General features: G+C 44.0%; 2 protein-coding genes and 1 long non-coding RNA gene across 3 annotated transcripts in view; 1 reads left to right on the top strand and 2 right to left on the bottom strand.

Moving 5' to 3' along the window:
- Positions 1 to 26,625, bottom strand: part of LOC117951790 — a 265,968-nt gene that overhangs the window by 51,743 nt on the left and 187,600 nt on the right. The window lies entirely within an intron of this gene.
- LOC117951786 (charged multivesicular body protein 1b-like) lies at positions 7,847 to 14,529 on the bottom strand. Its single transcript, XM_034883690.1, has 8 exons — positions 14,344 to 14,529; positions 13,929 to 14,026; positions 13,665 to 13,811; positions 10,941 to 11,009; positions 10,723 to 10,830; positions 10,557 to 10,600; positions 9,733 to 9,805; positions 7,847 to 7,979 (listed from the first exon to the last, which is right to left on the bottom strand). The coding sequence occupies exons 1-8, from the start codon at positions 14,357 to 14,359 to the stop codon at positions 7,932 to 7,934; spliced, it is 603 nt and encodes a 200-aa protein (XP_034739581.1). The 5' UTR covers positions 14,360 to 14,529; the 3' UTR covers positions 7,847 to 7,931.
- Positions 16,450 to 24,808, top strand: LOC117951773 (cell surface glycoprotein 1-like). Its single transcript, XM_034883667.1, has 3 exons — positions 16,450 to 16,833; positions 19,218 to 19,532; positions 19,904 to 24,808. The coding sequence occupies exons 1-3, from the start codon at positions 16,819 to 16,821 to the stop codon at positions 23,252 to 23,254; spliced, it is 3,681 nt and encodes a 1,226-aa protein (XP_034739558.1). The 5' UTR covers positions 16,450 to 16,818; the 3' UTR covers positions 23,255 to 24,808.

The following is a 26,625-nucleotide window of genomic DNA, read 5'->3' as shown; positions in this document are numbered from 1 at the left end:
TACACACACACAGACACACACAGACACACACAACCACACACACACACACACGCACACAGACACACACAACCACACACACACACACACGCACACAGACACAGACACACACGCTTTGTGCCCTCCAGCCTCGCTCCTCATGTTTGGCTCAGTGAGTCTCTTGCGAAGGTTTACACTGGACTCTATTTTCTCTACAAACTCAATAAAAGCTCGTTATTTATCAGGTCGGATTATGGGACGTGACTGAGCTCAGCTGTAAAGTTGAAAGTGAAACCAGCTGTGGCTGAAATTGAATTACACAGTGTGAGTAATGTGAAAAGCAAGGGCAGTTTAACAGTGATTAAGCGCTCTTCTACTGTGCTTATCAAGCAGGCAAACGCTGCTCAGACCAACTTTTCCTCCTAGGATGGGAAAATCCTCTTGTCCCGTCACTGTTGCCCTTTTCATCTTGAACACATCCTCGGTTGCTGGAAACAAACACAGTTTTTTAATATGAGCCGAGACTGTGAGATCCTCTGTTGAGATTAGAAGTCTCGCAGCGTTAGATCACAGGAGTGCGGACAGATCCAGGAGCCTCCGTGGATTTGCATGTGTACTCGCTTGCGGTATGGCCAGCAGTGTGCAGACAGGGGTCACTGGGGCATTGCATAGGCATGTGCTCCCTGACAGGCCCCTGTCTTACAGGAGCAGAGGTTAGATGAGTGGAGGACAAACTGCTTTACCATGTGGCCTGGCACCTGGCCTGCATGTTTTGTAGTTGCGTGTGTGTTTTGGGGGTCTCCTCGGAGCGCTCCATCTGGGCCTCACACTCGTGCCATTCATCAGAGAAAGTGTTAATGACCCAAACAGCTCCTGTTTCTCTCACACCTCACCTCTCTAATTTCACCTTTCCTCGCTCGTTTCTGTGAAGTGAACACTCGACGAGGCTGCGTGTGCGTTTGTTTCACAGATTCAAAACAAAGCAAAGTACCTACTATCAAGGTTTTTAGTGCTTTGATACTTTGATGCTTCTACTTCACTGTAATTTAGAGGGAAATATTGCACTTTTTACTCTATTTATTTCACAGCTATTGTAACATTTAGGTTTTACTTAAAAAACACACGATTGGTTTGTAAGATAAAATGCAGTGGTTTAAGATTATACTAACCAAAAGTATATAAAGCAGTTAAAATAAGATCCTCTTCAACCAACTACAATGTAAAAGTACTGCTTGGTTAGATGATCAAGCATCAGTAATATGATCCAGTATTATTATAATAAACCGACAAGGGGAATTATGGATCATAAGTACATTCTTACCAAGGGCAATGCAATTCTTAGATAATCCAGTGTGTTTTTAAATTTGACTTTAAAGGGGTGCTATGCCGTTTTGGTCATTTCCTTGCTGTTTTCTCACTTTTTGCTCACCGGTTTCTCTATAGAGCCCCCCCCCCCCCCCCCCTACAGGTACATAATCGGAATACTAGGCTACAATAATCGGATGATTTGATTTAAACCACTGACACCCTCTTGCCCCAAATGGAGTATTTTACATTGTGGTATTGAAACTATTACTTGACTTATGGATCTGGTTACTTCCTCCATCACTGCCATGTCTGGATGCTAATCCCGCCATAGGTTTAACTTTATAACAGCCACAGTCACATGAATCATCGTGTCTTACCACAGCCTCCTAATGTCATCAACCTTTTCTGTTCAGACGATTGCTAATTGTCATCAATGGACCTGTGTGTGTGGGTGCAGTGGGGGGTGCAGGGTGGGTGCAGGGTGGCTGGGAGAGGGCTGTCAGCACTCAGCTTATGACCAACAAACACAGCGCACACTCTGACCCCGACTGTCCATCACACGGGCCGTCCCTCCCCCCTAAAAGAAAGAGTGTGTGTGCTAATTCCTTCCAGCCTAATGCACCGGAGGGGACTTCTACAGGTGCATTTGTGTGTGTGTGTGTGTGTGTGTGTGTGTGTGTGTGTGTGGGTGTGGGAGACACTCTTTGGCATTGTTTTTTTTTTTATTAAATATGGACCGATAAATCAACTCTTTTGGAACAAGAGATGTGAGATATTCTTTTTCTCTTTGCCCCTATCTCTGACAGAGGGATAGATCGTTCTTTCCTCTTCTCGCTTCCTGTGTATGACAGGTTAGCCCTTCTGGGACCGATACAGAGAGAGGGGAGAGTAAGGAAAATGATGGCGAGTGATTGAGTGAGAATGATGCTCCGTGGCTGATGTATCGGATGGCAGATAAGGGGCTGGGGTGAGGGTATGGGGTGGGGAGAAAAGAGTGATTTAACGCTGGCCTGTACTCTCCTCTCCTCTTATCCCTGGCCTGCTTCTTTCATGTCTCAACCCAGGGTCGACCCGCCTGCTGCCCCAGATGGTGCTGTCTGTCTGGGCTGCCCTCGACAGGATGTGCCCCCCTCGCCCCCACAACTACAAGACTATACTCGCTTAATTGATTTCAGGGGGAAGGCCCTCTTTCTCTTCTGTTTCACACACACACACACACACACACATATTAAGATAGCTTGCCAACAGTTAGTGCCCCCAGTACACACACATGCACACGCGGCTGGCGCTGTGCGCTGTCAGCGCTAATTCAATTTGAGACGCGGGAGTGTGACTAACAGCAGACCTGCAGAGTGTTTTACCATATGCACCACACACACACACACACACACACATTCCTAACAAATCATTTCACACACACACCACTCTGTCATATCCACTGGTATTAAAATAATAATGTAATTCCAGATGTATAAATCCTATTAATAGGCCTCCTCTCTTCCTGTTTCTCTCATCAGGAGAGGTCATCTCGTCTCCAACTATAGAGTAACACCTTATTATCCCTTCAACTTCACTGCCCAGTTAGACGCACTCTAGTTACACCATGTTAATCTGAAATAAATAGGTCAAAGTTTGAAGGTAACAACAAAAGAGTAAATACAACCTGATTTACCGGGGCTTTTTGTTGTCATCTCAGTTGTGTGTACTCTTTTTCCAGGAACCTAAAAGAAGATATCACATGTTAAAAATTGCATTCATATTAAACACTTCATTGTTAAGTAGCACACAATCATCATGAAATATGCAGAAACAGGCAAGATACATATATAAGACTAAGAGTGCTTAGGCACAGTGGTGCTTTGAGCTACATGCTAACATGCAACAATGCTGGCGATCTGAGCTGAACACAGTCATTGAACTGTTTACAGTTCAGACTCACTGGTTTGGAAACTCTGTTGTGGCCTGCCGTCCACACTTAACAGGCGTTTTACTTTCGTCTGTCTCTTGTCAAGGCGATTGAATCCAGCAATCCTCATTTCCTCCCTAGCAGCAAGGCAACAACACAGGCCTTTCGATGCCTTGTAGCCTACTGCTCGTTTGTCGCAAAACCTCACCTCAGTGAGCCCACAACTTGAGGTGGGTAAGAACATTTTTCGCGGAAGTAAGCCTGCTACGGCGGTCTCATTTTGTTGCAATGGCAATGGTACACAGACAATGGCCGTTGCTTTTACTATCCTGCTATATTGATTTGAATGGGAAGGTCTACTCTAATTCTAATTCTATGGTGTTGCAAGATGACATTTGCTAATCTGCACCAAATATGGTATAAGTATAGCTGAGGCTGATGGGAGTATCATTGGTTTTGTGGGTTTTTAGTCATAACCCAAAGTATTGAATTCCTTAAAATTTTTACCTAATAGGCTATAATGGCACTAGATGAAATGTTAAGTCCCACGGCGTGAAAATTTACTTTATGAGTTTTTTTTTTAAACATTTATATGAGTTCCCCCAGCCTGACCACACCCCCCCAGTGGCTAGAAATGGTGATAGGTGTAAACCGAGCCCTGGGTATCCTGCTCTGCCTTTGAGAAAATGAAAGCTCAGATGGGCCGATCTGGAATCTTGCCCCTTATGAGGTCATACGGGCCAAGATTCCAATTTGGCACATCTGATTTGACATCTGCTTTGCCCGTCGTTTATAAAGGGGTAGAGAAACGAGACATATCCCCCCAATGGAGTCTAGACCCTGGTGGTGACAGCGAAGGAGTCCAAACACCAGACTGAAGGAGTCGATGGAGTGTTCTGCTGGAGGAAGACCCAGGGTGACTGGAGGAGGAAGGGGGGAGGACGGTGGCTCGCTTTTCCTGAAAGTTTTAGGAAGAGAGAGCGGTAATTGAATTATCAGAAGTCTTCCTGAAAGAATTTAAACTGAGCTTCATTACAGTTTGTCCTGGACACATGAATGCCTCAACCAAACAGGTTTTAGCTGAATTGCTAGTTTGGCTACAAAGAGCACCCCGGAGAGCCAAAGACCTGAAGTGTTTTTAAAGTTTTCAAGCACATGGGGTGAATGAGGACTCCTATTCGTTTGATTCAGCCTGAGGCCACAGTTGCCAATGTAAGGTGATGAACTATAATGTAATAATGAAGCGTTGCACACATTCCACCACACTGCATTCATCTGTGTAGAAACAAAGACTGGCAGACAGCCTCAATAAAGAGCCAAAGACAAGGCTACATTTCCATGTTCACGGCTTGTTTGACTGTAAGAGATACCAGGGTGGGTGATGGGGTGAGGAGAGGGTCAAGTAGAGGGGTGGCAGGATCAGGTGTGTGCATGTGTGTGACAGAGGTTATGATGGTGTGAGCAGGGGATAGGTTCAACCTAATGAAGCGTGCTCTGGCGAGCAGGGATGGAAGGGGCCAGCTGTGTCAGCATGTGTGTGTGTGTGTGTTTATGTGTGTACGCGAGACAGTAAAACTGATTAGAAGCAGCGTTAACACATCTGACTGGAAGCAATGGTCAAAAAGTAAATGGAAACTGGGGAAAGCCGTGGGCTGGAACGATTAGACACACACTTCTCTGCAGCAACAGCAGGAGAGACTGGGGAAAGCCCTGGGCAGCAACGATTGGTCACACATGCCCATCGATATCTGAGTAGAACCAATCAGCTCGGCTTCCTGTGTTTGACCTGACCCGTCACGGAGTCTACGGGGGAGAAAGAAGGCAAGGAGAGGAAAAGAGCCTGTGTTGCCTAATTGTAAAAACTCTAAACGCCACCTTATACATATGATAATTCTCTATACTATGACAATGCACTAACACAAAGCGGTAATACACACTGTAAATATGCACCACCAAATTTTTTAAGGACATCTGGTTTATTCTGTAGGTCAGTCACTTTTAAAGTGCCCATATTATTAAAACCAAATCCCTTTTTCTGGGATTGGGACTGCTGGTCATTTTGTACGAACTAACTTGAAGAAAAAAAAAATCCATGCCGTTTTAAGTGAGATCCGGTTTCTGAATGTCCTCAGTCTCCAGGTGAGCTCTTCAACATCTGCACGGCTTTCTACGTCACTAGAGACGAGGTGGCTAACCGTAGCATGCTAGCTCGTTCTCAATGGCAAAACACTGCTACAACAGCCACTAGTTGACCAGAATCTCCAAATGAACTACTTCCTGTCCCTGTTGTGCAGGTATTCCACAAGTGGCCCTCGTCTAGAAGATGTCTCCCTCTGTAGCTTAAGCAAGTGAAATGTCTCACTCTGAAACCAGAGACCCAAACACACAGGGTGAAAACAGGATCTGCAGCGATGTGCAGTACAACAAAAATATGGTGCTTTTTGAAAATAAAACCATGTAAATCTATTCTGGTGCAACCTCAAAATACAATTATGAACCTGAAAATGAGAATAATATGGGTGCTTTAAAAGACATTTATTTCTTGGGACGTTTCCTAGAAATAACTATGTCATTTGGTACCACTTACAGGGAAAACCTCTAACCCTGACTAAAGGCTGACATCAATTCATTTAAAATAAACAATGTATTCCTGGTGAGCAGTCCCTATTTTCCTTTAAGCATCACATTACATAGTTGTTTCTAAAACCTGTTGGAGATTATTCAGAGAAGACAGACCTTTAAAAGAGATATTCAACTTTATTCTCAAGATAAAGATCTGGACTTTGGCAACATGTATCTTTTTCTGGACTATCTGGACATACCGTTTCATTTCCTGTGTGTGAATCATGTAGTGGTCTGTTGCAATTGGAGTTTTTCCCCGTGTGTGTGGCTCTGAGCAGAGCCCCCCCCCCGCTCCCCCCTTTGCAGAAGCAGGCAGGTCGGCCATGGGGACAGGACCACCGGCCCACCGGATCCCAGCCTTTCAGCAAGTACCATTCCTCTAAGAACCAAGACAAGGAGGTGTTGACGGCACTGGGGGAAAGCCACATGCAACACCTGACAAACACACGCGTGCACGCGCACACACACACACACACACACACACACACACACACACACACACACACACACACACACACGCGCACACGCGCACACGCACACACGCGCACACACGCGCACACACGCACACGGGCCTCCCCCAGAGCAGTGCTCGCACAGAAACCATCTCCAGGACATCTGTAGAAGGCATCCCTGCACACAGCTGAGAGAAAAACAGACCATGATAGACTATCTATGTTTATTTCCTACTAAAAGAATAGGCCACTGAAGGTTATAAATAGATTTCAAACCAAACAGATTTGGGACTATGACAGCAGAGGGACAGAGAGAATTTGAATTTTAGGTGATCCAACTCCGGGCAGAAATGACTGACAGCTGTTGGATCACTGGGGTCAGTGTTTTTCGTTGATCTCCTACGACTGTGGACTTGAAGAAGTATGTGCGTAATAGGCAAAATAGAGACTTGTGTAAGTCTGGGGGCACTGATGATGATTGTAAATGTAGTTAAGTGTGCGCTGATGATGATTAGGAAGGACACAAAAAGGGTCAGAGGTGGATGAGTGTCACTCCAGAGGACTCCCATCAGCTACGGGGTTGTTCATGTATAGATATGTGTGTGTTTGTGTGTGTGTTTGGGCAGCAACTGTAATGGCTCCCAGCTGAGACTCGCCTCCCCCCTGGGATATGGTGAACTATGTGTGTCTATGTGTGTGTGTGTGTGTGTGTAATGAGGCACTGGCATGCGAGCGGCAGAGGGCCGCTTCCTCTACAGGTGACACCTTTGACCTCTCATCTGTTCCCTGTTGGAGGAGAGATAGAGGAGGGGTAAGATGGAAACACAGAGGCATGTCCGGGGATGCATATTTGCCCAAAACACAGCTATAAACTGACAAAAAACATGACAAGTAAAACATGTCGGAAACTCTTTTAATGAGTCCCTGTCTGGCGTACAAGTGCATGGTGAGCCCCTGGAGTTGTTAACACTACATGCCGAAAATCAACCATATTCCAGCTTTCATCACAGCATGTTTTGAGGCAACCATTTCCAATGAGCCCTACCAAATATTAAATATAAATAAAATACCTTTAAGTTTTAACACTAGAGCTGAAACAGAAACTGGCAAAGTATCAAAACCAGAGGTCCCCAAATCCTCAGTCATGCAGGTTACAGTTACATTACAATCAGCCGGCAGTTCATAAATACACATATGAATAATAAATATTGCTCTTTGAACTTTATACATAGCATATACCAACTTTGGAATGAGATATTAGCCATTAAGTAGTACACAATAGTTTTATATTATATATATTACTTGTCTAAGGTGTACCAACCTAAAATAAAAATAATTAAAACATAAAGAACATGCCAGCACAGCAGTGTCCTATTGCTGGGCTGATAAATAATCACAAAACATTTTAAATATGAGTGTTCCAATGAATATAAAAATGGAAGAAGTGCATATGATGCACTTCATGTCAGGACTGGAAATATTTTCCTCTCAATCCTTTTCTGCTGTTAGGCAGACCAGACCGAGAACAGACCTAGACCACAGAACTTACAGGCACATGGCACCTTTTTTGCTTTATTCTCCACTTCTCTTCTTTTTTTTGTACACCCTGTCTCTTCTTGCTTCTCCTGCTCTTTTCCCTCTTCCGGGTCTTGTTATTTTCGACATCATTATGACACCTGGTCTCGCAGTCTGGACAGCCTCTGGGAGAGCTCATCCTGATGACAGCACAAAACAGGTGACACAGTGAGGACGGGGAACTCAAGTCCAAAAAATAAATAAATATGGGGCCGCTTTAGAAATTGCACTGAAAGCCATTCATCTCAGCGTGTCATTTAACCCTTTGTTAATATGAAAGGGAAGGTGTAAAGTGTGAAGTTACAGTTTGTCATTCACAAACTGCGGTTTGCTTGAATAACGTTGGTAACAACGGATTCCAACGGGGGCTTGGCATAATGGAAAACATATTAAAACATTTCTACAACTCAAACACTTCCTGCCCCATCATCCACCTGTCAGCTGTTGACTTGTGTGACCACAGTGGTTATGTTGGCTACGCCCTCCAGTGCCCCGCTACATCATGAACTACTACAACTACTATTTCTAGTCATAGTTCCATAATCTTTACTGTGACTGTTATTGCCACTACATTACATAACCCCCCCAACCAGCACCGTCGGACACCGCCTACCAAGAGCCTGGGTCTGTCCCAGGTTTCTCCCTAAAAACAAGTTTTTTCTTGCCACTGTCACACTAAATGCTCTTTGGGGAATTAATGGAGTTGTTGGGACTTTATAAATTATAGAGTTTGGTCTAGACCTACTAGAAAAAACTGACATTGCAATATTTTTTTCCCTGCGCTATATATATTGCAATATGAAAAAAGAAAAAGTATTTTTTAAAGATGACACAAATAGCTCTATTTGGAAATAAACCATTCTCGACTACTGCGGTGATTTTGTAGGGGAGAGCATCTACATAGAAGATAAAAATGAAAAAGGATAAAAACACCATATTGTTCAGCCCTAATGGTGTGTGTTTTCTTCTCCTGGTTTTACAGGCTGCATCACAGTAAAGTGATATCAATTTCTGAACTTACCAGACTCTTCTAGCTCTTCGATTATTTACCTTTTGCCACTAAGTCATTAAATAATTTCTGGAGATCATATATCAAAAATATCAATGTGTAAAAAACATTTTGTTAAAGCACCAGTAGACAACCCTACAATGTTGTTGCGATATTGACATCGAGGTATTTGGTCAAGAATATTGTCATATTTGATTTCCTCTATATTGCCCAGCCCTATGTGATGCTACAAAAAAAATTGAATTGAATGGTCTAAACAGTTATTGTTCAGGTGAAAAAAGCTGATTTTTTTTGTCACATTATTACTCCATGAAGTTCCAACGCTCCACCAGAGGCTGTCTGATTTGGTGAAAACCACCAAACCACCATGCAGTCGGCTCGTAAAATAAATGAGAATCAGTCATTAAAAAAAAAAAAAAAAAAACGTGAACAGGGTGAATGGAGATTGCGATTTTATAACGATTAATGGAGCAGGCCTAGTGTGGATCATTGCAGATTTTTGTTCATTGTGACAAAGTGCATAATTCCAGCAACAGACACTGTTCTTTTTTTTAATGCAGGAGTCGAGCGTTTCCATGGAGTATAACTTGAAATCTGGGTGACACTAATTCATGTGAGACTGCCAAAGTCCGTTAAGATAATTCATTTCAGTTTTATTTGTATAGCGCTAAATTACAACAAGTGCGCTTTTCATAAAAGAGCAGGTCAAGACCGGACTCTGTGATGTTATTTACAGAAATCTAACAGTTCCCACCAAGAGCGAGGACTAGGCGACAGAGACAAAGAAACACTTCCTTCCAATATAATAATAATGTACCATTTCTATCCTAGGATATAAAACTCCAAATATAGCAATCTCATAATGATAAGAGTGGATGTGTTACCTGCTCTGCTGATGCCACAGATGAAGCCAGGGAGGAGATCTGGCCTGAAGGGAGCTCCAGGTTGAGATCCAACCTAGAATAAGAAAGAAGAAAAGAAAAACCTGGTGACCATAGTTTCTGCATAGCTCCTCGGGTTACAGTAATCATAGAGTAAGGTACGTTCCTGTTTTTTATTGGAAAAGTCAATAAAATAAAGCTTTTAGTACAATTAATTCAGTGTTTTTTAATTTGTGTCTATTTAATTTACTTATTTAAAGATTGTTTTGGGGCATTTCCGCCTTTAATGAAAAGGACTCTATGAAAGAGTATTCTTCCTGTCCATCCGTGTCTGTCTGTTACTTGTTGTATGTTAAGTGTATCTTCTATGTGCTGCCATCTTGGCCAGGGCTCACTTGTAAAGACATTGTTATCTCAATGGGATTCTTTCCCCTGGTAAAATTAAAATGAACAAAATGAAAAACAACTGGGCTATCCTGGCCGCCCCTTTTATTGTTTTAATTCCATGTATTTTGTTTCTCCTCTATCAATGTTTTTAGCTGTTGTCTTTACTAGGGCTGGGCAATACATTAATGTTATATCAAATCGTAATATTGTAATATGGTAAGTGTCATTTCCTGGTTATACAGGCTACAATACAGTAAAGTGATGTCATTTTTTAAACTTACAAGACTGTTAAAGCTCTTCTACTATTTACCTTTACCCACCAAGTCATTACAGTCGTCACAATATCAACATTGAGGTATTTGGTCAAGAGTATGGTGATATTTGACATTCTCTATATCGCCCAGCCCTAGTCTCCACTGTTATTTATGGGCCATACTCACCCTGCTTCATCAGCCATCTCATGCAACAGCGCGTCCACGTCATTCTAGGGACCAGGCAAGCAGACACTCAATTTAAACAAATATGTTGTACTGAGGGTTGGTCTGCCTTTATAAGTAGCCACATAAGCATAGTATTACCTGCTAGTAAGAGGACATTGCTTATTACCTGAGGTGTTGTCAGAGTGGTGGTGTTGGCCATCGTGTCTTCCATCTGAGCTGTCTGCACGTCCAGCGTTTCAAATTGGCTTTCAAACTTGTCCATCAATGCAGAGATCTGTATAGATAGAAAGATAAAAAGAAGAAAAAAAAAGGCTACTAAACTCTCAATCGACATGTGTACAGTACGTGTCTGTCTGCGTTAATGTATATGAGGTCACTTTTTACCTTCTCTAAGTTCATAGTTTTCAGTGTGGCATCCATGGACTTGACCACTCCAGACATGGATTTAGATACCTGGGCAAAAGACACAACAAATAAAGTGTTGGAGCATCTGTAGTCGTCTCCCTTTTTACTCAGCTTATTTTTTTTTGGATTCAAAACGGGATCAGGGAATTTGAAGTCAGACAGGCAGATGGCTGTAGACATGGCAACGCTTACAGTGCTGTTCCCTTTTATTTCCAGTAGGTGTCGCTTTAGGCTTTGTTAACACATACTTTGTCATGACTACCTCTCATCCAAAAAGCATGCCTAATATTCCAAAAAAGGACTCTGATCACGGTTTAATCTCATAAAACCAATTCACCAGTTGATCAAATTATAGTTGAGATGTTTATTATCAAGCACATGGTGTTCATGTTTTTGAGACAGACAGCAGTAGTACAACACAAAGAGGTGTTTTTCAGCTATACCATCTCACACTGTGGATGCTTCCATTTCTACAGACGCTGTTTAGTTATAACCTATGAAAGGATGTCTGCTCTAACCAGAATTAAAGCCATTTAAAAAGGCTGTCACTCTTGTAAGAGCAAGAAGCTAATAGCCTAATGGCATTATCTAATTGGTGGCTTTATCTTACATGTCTGCTTGCCTTTTTAGCTCACTCTCCCTCCGCCTGTCTTCTTTGTGTACGACTTTTGAACTTTTGTAACCTGAAATTATTTCACACACTGCAGCTTAGAGCTGGGTGATCTAGAGAAAATCAAACATCCCTATAGTTTTGACCAAATACCTCAAAATCAATACTGTGGCTTTATTGTAGGGTTGACAATAGGGTCTTTCACAAGATATGCACATCAGTCATCAGTTATGTCGATATAATAACTATGTGGGTACAGGCAAATAATAGAACAGCTTAAACACTCTGGTATGTTCAGAAAAACGACATCACTTTGCTGTAACTCAGCCTTTAAACCAGGAAAATACAACACCTGTCATATGATATCCAAAATTTAAGATGATATCTAGCCTTGTATAGCAATATAATAACATAATGCCCAGCCCTACTGTGGCTCTTTACCTTCTGAAATTACTTGCAGTTTAAACATGCATTTTAAAAACCACATGCACAGTGAAATATCTGGTTAACATGAATAGCTACGTATGTCTTCTAGAATGATATCAGGTAAAAGTCATGTGATTTCTACATCTTTCCCAGTGATTACCAAGATGGCGGGAGGCGGTTAAAGTGGATGGCTACTGGGTCTTCTGTTTTCAGAAGTTCCATAGTCGGTTGGGTTGGCCCTGTGACTTAAGGGTTAAAGTGCCCATATTACAACACTTTTCTGGGATTTGGGGTGTTTTTTTGTGTCTCTGGTGCTACTACACACTACACACATGGAAACAAACATCCATGGTGTTTTGAGTGCGATCTGGTTTCTGAATGTCCCCTGTCTTCAGTCTCCAGGTGAGCTGCTCAACATCTGCACGGCTTTCTACGTCACTAGAGACGAGGTGACTAACCGTAGCATGCTAGCTCGTTCTCAATGGCATAACACTGCTACGACAGTCACTAGTTGACCAGAATCTCCAAAAGAACTACTTCCTGTCCCTGTTCTACTTCCTGTCCCTGTTTTGCAGGTATTTCCCAAGTGGCCCTGGTCTAGAAGAAGTCTCCCAGCTAATCCTGCCTTGGACTGACCAAAGCTGGAGAAAGAGTTATCTAGCTGATGGGATCTTACCGAGCTACTGAGCATGTGCAGCTCCCAACAAAGATAGTATAGAAGTGAGATGTCTCACTCTGTAGATAAAACAGAGACCTAAACACACACGGGGGAAACAGGATCTGCAACAATTTGCAGTACAACTAAAATATGATGTATTTTGAAAATGAAACCATGGAACCTATTGTGGTACAACCTCAAAATACAATGATGAACCTGAAAATGAGCCGATTATGGGCACTTTAAGATGCTGTCCATTTCATTCATCTCTTCCGATGATTGCAATCCAATAAAGGCAGAAAATGAACACAAAAATAATCATAAAGAAAAGAAGTTAACAATGTTGACGAGGTAAGTGAATGTAAATGCAACCACCTAACTGTTGAAAACGTGGTGAAATTATCATTTGTGGTAGAGTTAATTTTTCACTACAGGAAAGAGTTCAAACTCAGTGCTTCCTCTGAGTTGATTTTGTAGTGGCGGCCCGCCACGGTATCAGAAATAAGGCAGACGCACAATTTAGTTGAGGTTGCCTTTTTAAATGATCCTGCCGACAACTGAAAATATGCCTCATCATGTGTGAATAGAGGTGAATAAATATATTTGTTTGTGTTGCAGAGAAGTGTCAGTTCCGTGAAACATTTGGCGGCAGGGCGGCCAGGGGGAGGGAGGACAGACCTGCTCCCACTGCTAAAAAAAATCCTATAGGAAACAGTGCAAACGTAGGCTCATTTTATCTACTTGGAATTATCTGCTAAGACTCTAAATAAGAAGTTATCCTGAAAAATGGATGTGTGACTGCAGTCAATAAGTCGGGTATGTTTTTCACTGGTATTCACTTACCTGCTTTAATAATAATAATAATAATAATAATAATAACAATTTTTACTGTGTATTGATCCCCAATTTACACTCTGTTTTTGTTAGTAATCAGAGATGAGGTGAACTGGCATCTCTCCAGCTACCTGTCCACACTCCACATAAGATCAGAAAGCAAAGCTGACCTGACCTGGTTCATAGTGACAGCAGTCTGGACCCTTGAAGCCACAGCATCCACACGTGCGCTCATCCTCAAGAAGTTAATGGACTGATGCTTATGACGGATGGCATTCTCTGCATGGATCTTAGCCGTCTCCATATTACCCTTCTGGATAGCCTGAGAAACAAAGGAGAGAGAAGTGCATACACACACATAGGTGTATAGCTACACTGTGTCCCAGCTTGTCCCTGGGTCTTGGTCTCCAATAATAAATATACAACTTAACAAGTCAACCTGCTTCACTTTAGCCTTCTCTGCCTTTTCCTCTTTGTCACATTTCTTGGAGTTGCGTTGTAGCTCCTTTGTAGCAAACCTGAGGTTAAACAAGTGTTCTGTTTAGCTAGTCAAGGGAAGGTTTATCTTAGTTACTAACGTTAATGGTAATACATTTGAGTTATGATACTGAATATAAAAGGCAGTGCAGGCGAGACAAACTGAAGATGTACTCAAAGAGTTATCAAATTAGTTAAGCAAGCCCACTTTTCCTTCACCACTGAATGACTGGGCAGAAGTTAAGAGCATCACAAGATTAGCTACCGTTAGCTACCAAACCCCTCTTACATTTGGCTAGCTAGCTAACGTTTCTGCTACTGCTAGCTAGGTAACTATATCTACCATTGTGCATGTTAGGCTACACAGGGAAGGATACTCTCCATATTCGACATGATGAAGGTCTCTTTCTGAGACAAAGACTCTTTACTGGTTAAGTCCAGATATTAAATGGCATCCAGCCACTCACTTATTTCCCAGAGTTTTTTTTTAAAGCTATCGTCTCTTTGCACCTCTAGCGAGACAAGAGTCTTACCTTGTGCGTACTTCCGCATTTGCTTGAAGTCAGTTAGGTAGAACTGTAGTGTCGCATTTGTCTTGAATGTAAAAACTTGTAATTGTTGATACATTTTAGCTTCGAGACAGCATGTAATTAATTTAAGTAAGAGCTTGCTTTGTAACCCTTTTAAGAAACGTTGTCTGCGGTCGTGTTAAGTGACGCATTTGAAGCAAAGTGATGTTAAATGAGTACTGAATGTTTTGACTTATACTTCTAGCCTAATTAAAAATAAATTACATAATATTAGACACATTGGTCCATGTCTGATAGGATCTGTTGTCCATACTGATGGACAATTGCATCGATTTGCAAACCGATGGCCAAACCCAGAGACATATGGCTAGACCACGACACGCGAACCATCTTGACGTACAAGTATCTTTGAATACAATCGCTTTCACCGTCGTCACACGGTCACGATTTTGCATAGCGAACTCGCGCCTCCTACGTCACGACCATTTGAGAGGTGGTCGGGCGCGCGTGTCCAAAGCAGACAAGTTCACCCCAGGCTAAAAATAGTTTGTAGGTTGTAGTACACGTCAAGTGACGTCATTTGTGTGTGTCTGTGTTTTTTTGTGAGGGATAAATTGACCTTTTCCACCGTGACAAATCACTGTTCGCTTTTATCCCGTTTCTTTCCCTTTTCTTCGTCTACTATCCACTGACAACGACGATGTAACAAGTATGGAAGGCTAACCGTTTTTGTAGACTTCTTCATGGAGATAATGGTATTCTGTAGCCTAGTTATTGACCTGTGAGTACTTTAAGAGAGTTGGGCTAGTTGTTAAAGAGATGGAACAGACAGCGAGAAAACGCAGCATGAGGGGAAAAGAGGTAATGGGTTGTCCAGAGAGAAAAAGGGTTCCGGTGTGTACGTGCACCGGCCCGCCGAAGGGGGCTAGGGGGGGATTAACGGCTAGGTCAGGGGGGAGGGAGCAGCATGGATGACTCATACTGCATGTACTGCTGATACTCTGTATGGACACACAGCACTAATGATGTGTGAGTAACGGAGAGTGAAGAAGTGAATGAGAAGTGTTTCAGAAACGTTCTCCAAAGGTTCTCTCCCTTTCAGTCGTAACCCCAGCACAGCCATGGTAACGTGTGAGGTGTCACCGTCCATTTAATGCACACACAGTGGGGCGTTTCTCCATCCAGCCGGCGTATTTCTGTACCTCACTAACACAGAACGTTTAGGGAACGTTAGTTTATGGTTCTCTAAAGGTTAGTTCGAACCAAACCAAAAGCTAATGTTTAGGGAACGTAATGGAATGTTAGTTTATGGTTATCTATAGGTTAGTTCGAACCAAACCCCCCAAACTAACGTTTAGGGAACATTAGTTTCTGGTTTTTAAAGGTTAGTTCGAACCAATTAACCAAAAACCTAACATTTAGGGAACGTTAGTTATTGGTTCTCTAAAGGTTAGTTCGAGCCCAACCAAAACTGAATGTTTAGGGAACAGTAGTTTATGGTTTTTAAAGGTTAGTTCGAACCAATTAACCAAAAACAAACGTTTAGGGAACGTTATGGAACGTTAGTTATTGGTCCTCTAAAGGTTAGTTCGAGCCAAACCAAAAACTAACGTTTAGGGAACGTTATGGAACGTTAGTTTATGGTTCTCTAAAGGTTAGTTCGAACCAAACCATAATCTAACGTTAGGGAACGTTAGATTTTGAAGTAACCTAGCATAAAGGTTTGCAGTCACTTGATTGACATTCACTCAGAAATGATTGGATTTATAAAATCTAAGTAAGATAAACAGCATAGCAAGATAAGCTTAGTAGTCGAGCTTTAGCTAAAAGTTTCATCCCGGTTCTACATTTATCATGTAGTCCTATTGTAAACTTTTATTTGTAAAATACATGAAGCTACGAATTAGATAGACTTGCAACGCCCCACGCGCCACACAACTTCCCCATGTTTCTACTTCTGTGCGCGCACACACACACACACACACACTCACAAGTCATAACTGAATGACGGCAGGTCGCTATGGAAACTGCGTTACGCTCCGGGCGGCCGGAGGAGAAAACAAGAGCGCGAGGAGTCATTTCAGTCTTCATTTCAGCACCACGCGAGCTCCTGGACAGCGCCCGAATGAACTCGCGCACAGCTTCTAGCCTCTTTTGCCTTATCAGAGACAGAGCCGCATCAGCACCAAGACTAACCCGAGTGGGTGGTAGGAACTCCAACAGCAAGACCAGCCCCCGTACAAGAGACACAGACTCTCCGGACCTGAAGCTCGGTGGACTCCCCAGGTCGAGCCAGAAGCCAGGAGCCGGTCGCTCCCTCAAATGCTGCAGCAACAGGTCAGAACCTCCAGCTCTGTGAAGTTTGAGCCTTTACTTTTGTGTGGCTGCACGGAGCTTACATGCCGGTTTTTAATGTGTTTTTAATCCTGGTCCTCAGAAGTACAGTAGATCTGCCCTTTAGCCTGCCAGGCACTTAATTGCGGTCAACTGGCCTTGCCTGGTATCTCAGGAGTGTGATTAGGTGATTAAAGCCAAGACCAGCTGGGCAGAGTGATATTCATCAGGGCTCTGCATCACTTCCAGTAAATGAGAGGTAGTGAAACAGAAATGTACAAAAGCCTCCAGTTGGTGGTTATTTAATAGGGAAACAACTCCCGTTATTGTTTATAGAAGTCAGTAATCATGTTTAGCAAGGTCCTATGCATGCATACAAATACTGAGTGGTTAACTTCTATTTCAGTATTTACCATAGTTAATGAGATCATAACTGTTTAAGCGAATGGATGTGGAAAAAAAGAGAAATTTAGATACAATCTAAATACATGTATCTGTATAATTGTAAAAGAATTATTGTTGTTCTGGCTCTCCTTAGAGTTCATACACAGGACAGAATTGTTAGTTTTCCTGGATAGTGCTTTGCGGATTGCATGCAAGAGACAGCAACTTAAGTTTACAGAGCATCTATGTATTTGTTTTCCATTTAGTCCAGTGCATACGAGACCCTCCGGTGGGTGCTGGGTTTTCAATGGCCGTAGATTATGTGTGAGCCGAGCCGATACGCCTGGATGAGTCACTCAGGCTGCAAGTTTGCAGAAGCGTGCGAAAGGGGGAGGGGGGAGATACAGGGGCTAGCTGGAAAACAGTCCCGCAGTGCCTCTCTGCCTCTTCTACACTCTGTTTCATAGTATACATGACCAGTGTCAGCACCTGGGACTATATTTATTGCCTCTGGATGTGTCCACCTTGTCAAAGTGTCTCATCCGAAACATGATTTTTAGGAGCTTTGTGTTTTCAGACTCTTCTGGTAAGCAAACTCAGTTCTTTTTATACGTTACAGGTCCTACGGAGTAAAGTGCTGTTGTTTAGTCTTTGTTGAAATGTGTGCCACAAGGGATTAAAATATTTAAAACTGTCCCTATAATACATTGATTGTGGTTATTACAGAGTATAGCTCTCTGATGTCTGACAAATTGCTAGCAGAAAGCATGCCATTACTGCTCATTAGTATCCCAATGTTTGCCCTGCTGCTATCGACAAATCATAGCAATCAGCAGCATTCAGCTGCAGCACTGACTGACGGCTATTGATTAAAGCCAACACAAGACCATAATGGGCTGCTATGAACCACAGATGCACACTCAAACACTAGCACCCACTCCCTGAAACACTTTTACACACGCCAACACACACTCAATCACTTAACAGACTATTTTGACTGACTTGGTTAGACAAATGCTGTTTGGTCTATGGTAAAATTATTACTAACAGACTATTCTGACTGACTTGGTTAGAAAAATGCTGTTTTTAGGAGTTTGTAGAGATTGACTGAAGGGAGTCTGGGTGCAGAGACTGTGTTCCTAACTGCCAGGAGGATCACACATATGGGAGCCAAACTGACATAATTGGCTGATATTAAATCCCACTTTGTTGCAATCTGTGATCCCCTTCACGATGGTGTTATATGAAAGCTTGCGTGCACTCACATGAATGTGTGTCAGTTATTGTTTGCAAGGCACACAAATCATCGTGCCACTCGCACTGATACAAAAAAACAGATGTGTGTCTTTAATTAGTGACGTTGGTGTGATTAATGCAGTCTGCTGGGGATGACTCATTCAGCTTAACCCTTGCTCCTCTAGTGGAAACAATCAATAAACAAAGCTGAAGTATGCCTTTACATGTCATTATTATCATAATTATAACTATTAACTTGGTATTTAAACACTCATTATTATCATTGTTCTTATTTATTATCCTACAAAATAATTTAGTTTAGTATAGGCTTTTAAGGTTTTTTTAACATTGTTTTTATGGTTGATCTAGATATTGTATCTATCTGAGATGGAGTGTAAACAAAGGGACTAAGTGGTATTATATAAACAACGCAATATGTTTCTGATTCTGTGATTCCACTCAAACACATTTTTCTTAATTTGTGGTGATCGGGTTGAGCAGTGGGAAAAAAATGTACTCAAAGCACATCTACGTGGATCGCTCCATGTGTCAGCCTGTCAACACAGCAGTTACATTAGCATTGTGGAAAAGCTGTCAGCCAAGCTGTGACTTGCAGACAGCAGACAGCAGACTGGCAGGGTGTGTGTGTGTGTGTGTGTGTGTGTGTGTGTGTGTGAAGCACAGAAAGCGAGCGAGTTAGACACATAACACAATTTGTATGGGAGTTGTAATGAAGTCTCAATGTCGTCCTCCTTCCCTTATTTCAGGTCAGCAGCATGTCTGAAACTAAATCCAATCAGCGGTTCCACAGCCTGAACACTGAGCAGGTGGAAGTTCTCCATCAGGTTTTGTCAGAGGTGGTTCCAATCCACGGCCGCGGGAACTTCCCCACGTTGGAGTTGCGTCCCCGAGACATCATCATAGCTGTGCGGGCTCGGCTGCAGAAGCTGGGAATCACAGTGAGGGATGTTCGCCTGAACGGCTCCACGGCCAGCCACGTCCTCGTCCGAGACAACGGAACGAGCTACAAGGACCTGGACATCATCTTTGGAGTGGAGTTGCCCAGTCAGGAGGAGTTCCAGGTATGTTTATAGCACTGCTTGGTTAGGAAAAAGAAGCAGGTTAGGGTTCAATCCCCTGCATTAACCTGCTTTTATTCTGCTGTAATATCCTATCATAAAACAGAATCTCTATCTCTATGATGTTGCAATGTTGAGTTTTATGGTGCTTTATTGATTATGATGTTATTTTAATCCTAACCATAGTTTGATCATGGAACATTTTACCAATAGTGTGAATTAATTTTACTGACTATAGTATTTATAACTGCATTATACAGAAAACTAAACCCCAGGAGCATCTCAAATTCAGTTCCATGTTACAAGCAAACTTGCATTTAGATTCCATTGTCGTAAGTTGCAGCTGTCACATTGCTGACCTTTTGTCCTCCCAGGTGATCAAGGAGTCAGTGCTGGGCTGCTTGCTGGACTGCCTACCTGCAGGGGTCAACAGGGAGCGGATCAGCAGCGCCACAATGAAGGAGGCCTATGTCCAGAAAATGGTAAAGGTCTTTACTGAGCATGACCGCTGGAGCCTCATCTCGCTCTCAAACAACAGTGGCAAAAACCTGGAGCTCAAATTTGTGAGCACGCTGAGGCGGCAGTTTGAGTTCAGCGTCGACTCCTTCCAGATCATCCTGGATCGTCTCCTGGAGTCCTACATGCAGCAGGAAGCCCCCCATAAGAACAACACCGTTGAAGTAATGGACCAGCCTGCAGCCCATCACAATAAAGACTGTCCCTCTTTGCTGCAACAGGCCACTGCTTCGGAAACAGAGAAGACCTCTGGTAGAGACTCGTCCAGCAAAGAGGGGTCACATATCAGCCAGACACAACAGAGAGATGAGGTGCATGAAAAGGAGTCCCAGACAGAACACACTGAACATTCAGACCAGACAAAAGACTCCACAGTGGAAAAACACAACAAAGAGAAAACCCCCGTGGAGCTGAAAGAAGTGTCAGGACACAGTGAAACCGCCAATGAGATGGACTCCTCAGACCAGAGCTCTCCAAACCTTTTGTCAGAAAAGGAAGAAAGTTCTGAGAAAGCTGAACCAGCAGCTCAGACTGAACTCCGACACGAGCCAGAGCTCTATGACGGGTCCAGATGTTTGACAGAGGTTGAACAGTCAGAGCAAACCAAGACATGTGATGGCCAACAACCAGCACATTCAAATGACAAGGAACTCTCTGCCAACAATGAACAGTCCAACCACCCAAAACCCCCCGATGACCAGAACGAACTTCCAGAGCAAACGGGACAGTCCGAGCCGCCAACAAGCGCCAACAAAACCCAGACAGAGTCTCCAAACCTGGCAGATGAATGTCAAAGCAAAGAGTGTTTCAGTGAAGATCAGAGACGTGAGGAGAAAGACAAAAAACCACTTGCAACGGACTCCAGCATATCTTTACATGCAAAGACAGAGACACAGTTAGCAGATGTGACAGGAGAGCCAGGACAGAGAAAAAAGGAGACAGAAAGAAGTGAAATGACAGAAGAGATATTAGCATCAGAAGCTAAAAACGCAGAAGACACACAGAGTAGCGATTGTTCCTGCTCCACTTCTTGCATCTCCCATACACCTTACAACACAGAGCCTGCTGGCACACATGATGCACCAGAGATCCACAGCACAACACACACGGATAGACCAGATAAAACACCTAACACACGTGATGGCGTCAGCCCTCCACACACTCAGGAGAATTTACCTGCACCAGCCAGCCTTGTTCCTGACAAAAAGACCTCCTCCTCTCCCTCTTGTAAGGCTTCAGAGAGACTTTCTCACATGGTGGTGCTTAAACACTCATCTCCCAAACCCCCTCGCAAGATGTGTAGGAAGGTAACCCCCAATCCTGACCCCAGTCCAGTCTCTGAAACCGAACTTGTCATAGAGCCCGGTCTGGTTCCAAACCTTTGCCCTAGCCCTGAACCTGAGATAGCCTTTGAGCCAACAGTTCCCAGTCCAGATCCTACAACTACCCAACCAACCAGTTTTTCTACTGAAACAAACCCTGGGCCTGAACCGACCCCTTCCTGTAACATAGCTTCCAACCTAGACCTTACCTCAGCTCCTGATCCAGCCCCTGACATAATCTTCACCTCTGCTGTGGATCCCACACCTGCTTTACCTCAAGAGCCCCCACCGCCTCAGCTAATCCCAGAAAGATCATGTGAGACAGGTATTCAGAGCGTGGAAGAGACCCCATCTACACCTGTAGCTTGTGATGAACAGAGCCAGCACTCCCCTAGTGAAACCACATGTGCACCCAAGCAATCAGAGCCTCTTGACTCAGTGACCACGTTAGTTTCACACACTGACACGTCCCGCTCCAACACCCCAGATCCTTCACATAACTCAGAAGTTGAGCTCAGTGATGAAGATGAAATCAGAGAACCACAAACCAAAAAGATGGACTTGAATCAGCCAAAGGGCTGCCAACAAGATACCACACTTAGTTCTCCCTCCTCCTCCCACTGTCTCACCCCTCCTGTACTCAGTCTTTCCCCTCCCTGCTTTACTCCCTCGCCCCCCAGTCTCAGCCCTCCCCCATGTCTGACCCCTCCCTCTCACTGCCTCGCACCTCTGCCACTAAACACCGTCAGCCCCGCCACAAACTTCAGTTCTCCACCCCTGAGTATAAGCCCTACCTCATCCTGCCTCAGCTCACCTCCTTACCTCACCCCTCTAATGCTTAGCCCCAGCCCTCCTCCACTGTGTCTTAGTCCCCCTTCCCCCTGCCTAAGCCCTCCCCTCCTCTGCCTCACTCCGCCGGTGGAGTCAGAGGACCTTGTACCTCAGGAATCTTCAGACATGGAGCCTTCGATAGTGAACAAAGACAGCCAAGAACAGATTAAAGAGTCCTCTCCCCAGCCAGGAACTCCTCTCCTACAGTTGGAGGATATAAGGGAAAAAGATTATATCTCATCGTTGCCTCAGGTTGCAGAGCCTGTCTCTTTTCCAATCACTATCCCGAGCTCCAGCTCGCATGTGCCGCCTCTCTCTCAGTCTGAAGACCCGGGGGAACCTGGCCCTCCAAAAGCCGATGAGGCACCGAGCCCTGTGCCCGAGAGCAAAGAGGCCCCTAAGGTACCCGCAGTGATGCCTGAACAGAGCACAGCTCCTCAGACATCTTGCTCGGTCCCTGCTGTCGAGGTCCTGGCAGAGAGCATGTATGGTGACTTTGAGGCGGCTATGGACCACCTGCGCTACCGCCTAATCGCTACCAGGAACCCCGAGGAGATCCGAGGTGGCGGCTTGCTAAAATACAGCAACTTGTTGGTCAGAGACTACCGACCGGCCAGCGAGACTCAGATAAAGACACTGGAGCGCTACATGTGCTCGCGCTTTTTTATCGACTTCCCTGACGTGCAGGAGCAACAGAGGAAGATCCTGTCCTACTTGAAGAACCACTTTATCGGCGAGGAGAGAAGCAAGTACCAGTACCTGATGACGCTGCGTCGCGTGGTCGACGACAGCACCGTGTGTCTGATGGGCCACGAGAGGCGTCAGACGCTGAACATGATCACAGTGCTGGCCCTGAAGGTTCTCGGAGAGCAGAACATCATCCCCAACACGGACCATGTAACGTGCTTCTACCAGCCCGCTCCATACATGGCTGATCACAGTGCCCCCTACTTAGCAGAACCGAGCTACTGCAGCTACTACATACCCCAAGGAGGATCAACTCTGCTTTACCAACCGTACCCCTTGCACCTGCACACACAGACTGGACTAGTCTAAAACCCACACACCAAAACACATAATTACAGAAAACACACAATCGAGCAGGGGGAAGGAGCTTTCCACAAGGAAAAAGCTGGAGAATGGAAATATAATCCAGGGATAAACTGTTTGGTCTATAATAGATCTAAGGAGGGTGGGATTGAGTGGGTTTTTACAGTAAACTCCCTGAGTACTCTGTAAGGTTCTGATATGATTATATGTAATTATCTGGGCTTTGTGGGAAAATAATAATTCTTCCGATATTGTTAAAATTCCAGAAAATGCTTTATGCACTGAATGAGTCATAGCCCTTAGGTCTCCCTGGGAAACCAACTGTGCTGTTGACATTCACACACATGCACTGACACACACACATGCACGGACACACTCCCACAAACACACACGTACGGACACACTCCCACACACACACACACACACAACATTCACACTTCCAGGGTTTTCTTGTAATCTTTTCATGTTCTTACTGTGTCGTTCTTAATGGGTTTGTTCAGAATGTGGACCTTGCCTGTGGTTGATATTGATATTGTGCATGGATAAATTAGGACTGTTCTCTCACTGCCAAATACTGTGTGACTCCTATGCTTCTTAAACAGTTTAATGTAACTTTGTTGATCCTTTACTGAAGGGGTGTATTCTGAAAAAAAGAAATACTGAGGGACAGGTCTACCAGTGTGTACAGTACCTATGTCAGAACATACACATGCATGCACAACACTTACACACAAAAACACACCCTAACACACTTACACGCAAACAAACCTGCTGTATGCACACAGAGTTGGACAATGCACGAGGAACTAATATATAGATCACATCTTGAAGTCAAAGCAAAGGCTTTTAATTTAATAAAAATGGATCTATTTTTGCAGAAGATAATACTCAGTGCTAAACAGACTGGTTAAATCCTACAGAAAAATGCCAATAACAATGCCTTTGCAGTAGACTGTACAGCGTATTGATCACAGTATATTGTGTGCAGGTACAGATAAATTGTGTTAAGATGTAGTGCTTGATTCCTTTCCCTCGTATAGAGTCCTTTCTGTAATCACGTGAAGTACTGTAGTGTTGATTTGTTTAATGCTAAGGTAACTCTGTGGAGGTGGTCAGGTTATAACCATCTTTGGGTCACCTCTGAACATGGCAGATGCGGATCTGTCTAAACCGAGCAAATTACATCTTAAACTTGTGTGACTCCTCTCAGCGGGAATCAGCCTCCTCTAATTCAAGTCTGATTCAACAGGAAACCAGTTCCAAATCCACTTCAAACCTGTTTGAATCGAAGTTCAAAGCTGTGCTACAGCAACTATGACCAAAGATGGTTCTGTAGGGAAATCAAGTGCCTAAATGTGAGACATCATTGGCATGTCTTTATCTCACTGCACTGGGGGGGGTGTAATGGGGTGGGCCTTGGGCTGGGTTGGGTCTGTGTCTTCAATTGTTGACCCCTGTTTCTGCTGCCCGTTTTGATGTCTTCTTTAATGTAGTCTTTTGTTGTACTTCATTCATGTACATTTTGATAAAAATAAAGGAGAAACTCAACAAACCTTCAGACTTCTTTTAAAACGTATTTCTTTGTTTCCATTTGCTCCATTCTCATTTACACTTTTTTTCCCCTAAACGACATGCCGTACAGCTGACGTATCCTCCCCATGATTGCGCTATGCGATGATCCACTTAAGCGTGACCGTCAAATCCTGATGGTGTCCAGGAGAGCGACCCATCGCTGTGAAAATGTGTCTGTTTGAGGCCTCTTATCACAAATCACCTGCCCTTCAGATGTGTATGGACCCGAATGACGCACAGTCTACGCAACACAGCAGCTTCAACCACGTGTGAATGGGAGGGTAAGAGTTTGTGAGGTGTGAAACTGAAAGGAGAGACAGGGGAGGAGGGAGCCTCAGAGTGTGCGCATACATGTGTGTGTTTGTGTGTGCGCTTCCAATGGGAATAAATGTGCGGAGGCAGCATCAGGTGGTCCCCTGCTCCACTGAGTAATTGAAGAGACCTAGTATAATGAAACAATATAGTCTTCCCTCCTTACTCCCACATTATCTCCATCCTTTGCTCCTACTTCACACCACTGATAAGTCATAGGCACAGTGGGAGATGGGGGCGTCTCTTTCCAACGAGGGAGGGGGAGGGCGGGGGGGGGGGATCGTGTGATAGCAGGTAGTGGCACAGTCACACATCATTTTTTTACACACTCTTAAGAATTGCAAGGTTGGAAGCATGTGGCTCTCTGGGAGAAAAAGAGAGTGTGTCACCTAATAGGGTCTGTATCAGCGTCTCACAGACCTCTGAGCCAATCTTGTCAACTTGGGGTTTCCATAGAGACAGAGACCAGCAGCAAGGTGGGTGCAGATAGCATGACGAATGACAGGGAAGACCCACACAGCGAATGAGGGGGCGAGAGATCAAAACAAGCACCGAAACAATTAGGAATAGAGGTGGATGAAATGAAAGAACTAAAGTGGAGAGAGAAAGAGAGAGAGAGAGAGAAAGAGATGGATGGATGGATGGATGGGAGAATTGAGATGAGGTGGAGACCGAAATGCAAAGGACAGCGAGTGGTGTGTGTGGGGGGGGAGCGTGGGAGGTTGCCAGGCCTTCAGCCACCGGGGAATCACAGTGAGGTGGCTGCAGTGCCGGCAGCACTACCAGAGCACAAGCATCCGCGCACGTGCACGAGCGTGCACGTGCACACAGCTGCATGCACATCAATTTCCCTAATGGCCCGCCCACCCTTCCACCCTCAAAAAAACAGATTCAGTCTCACTGAGACAAAAAGAGGACATCACCCACACGGCTGTCCTTTTCTCTGTTTCTCTCACGCGCGCTGACCAACACATTTGATTTGACTACCTTCCCACAATCATTTCTGACAAACAAGTCTTTTTATCTGTTCAGATTTCCATATCTATTCATACCTCAGGGGTTAAAATAGGAATGGTTTGTGTGTGCACACACAGCCTCTGCAGAATAAATGAAGACAAAAGCAGAAGCCTGAGAGGAGATCATTATGGCTGGCGGCCATACTCCCTTCAACTTGTTGTCCAAATGAATTCCTGTGTAACTTTCCGTCCATCACCATCACCATCACCAGCCTCTTTAAAGTCTCATGTGAGTGCGATGTTTGTTGAATACCATTGCCAAGATAGACACCACTGAACCTGCTATTATAAAGCGCAAGCCTCAATCATTTGCAAGGTGTTTTTCGCTCCGTTGCAGACTGGTTTTCTCTCTGCGTGACTAGTGAACACTAGGTAATAAATGGATTTATAGTATTCACCATTCATCCTTTTTTTCATTCACTACAACCTCCTTCATTCACCCTCCTTAACCCATACCACCCACGTCATCTGATTTTC

The sequence above is a fragment of the Etheostoma cragini genome, chromosome 10 (genome assembly GCF_013103735.1).
Source record: "Etheostoma cragini isolate CJK2018 chromosome 10, CSU_Ecrag_1.0, whole genome shotgun sequence".
NCBI classification, from domain to species: domain Eukaryota; kingdom Metazoa; phylum Chordata; class Actinopteri; order Perciformes; family Percidae; genus Etheostoma; species Etheostoma cragini.
Note: the sequence above shows the minus strand (reverse complement) of the source record. Positions and strands in the feature narration are given on the sequence as shown.

What these genes read in the sequence shown, in the direction of transcription:
- LOC117951773 (XM_034883667.1), top strand. An exon ending in CCAGTCAGGAGGAGTTCCAG is followed by an intron (nt 19,533 to 19,903) that starts GTATGTTTATAG and finishes TTGTCCTCCCAG; the next exon opens with GTGATCAAGGAGTCAGTGCT.
- LOC117951786 (XM_034883690.1), bottom strand. An exon ending in AAACTATGAACTTAGAGAAG is followed by an intron (nt 10,831 to 10,940) that starts GTAAAAAGTGAC and finishes CTATCTATACAG; the next exon opens with ATCTCTGCATTGATGGACAA. An exon ending in CCACTCTGACAACACCTCAG is followed by an intron (nt 10,601 to 10,722) that starts GTAATAAGCAAT and finishes CCTGGTCCCTAG; the next exon opens with AATGACGTGGACGCGCTGTT.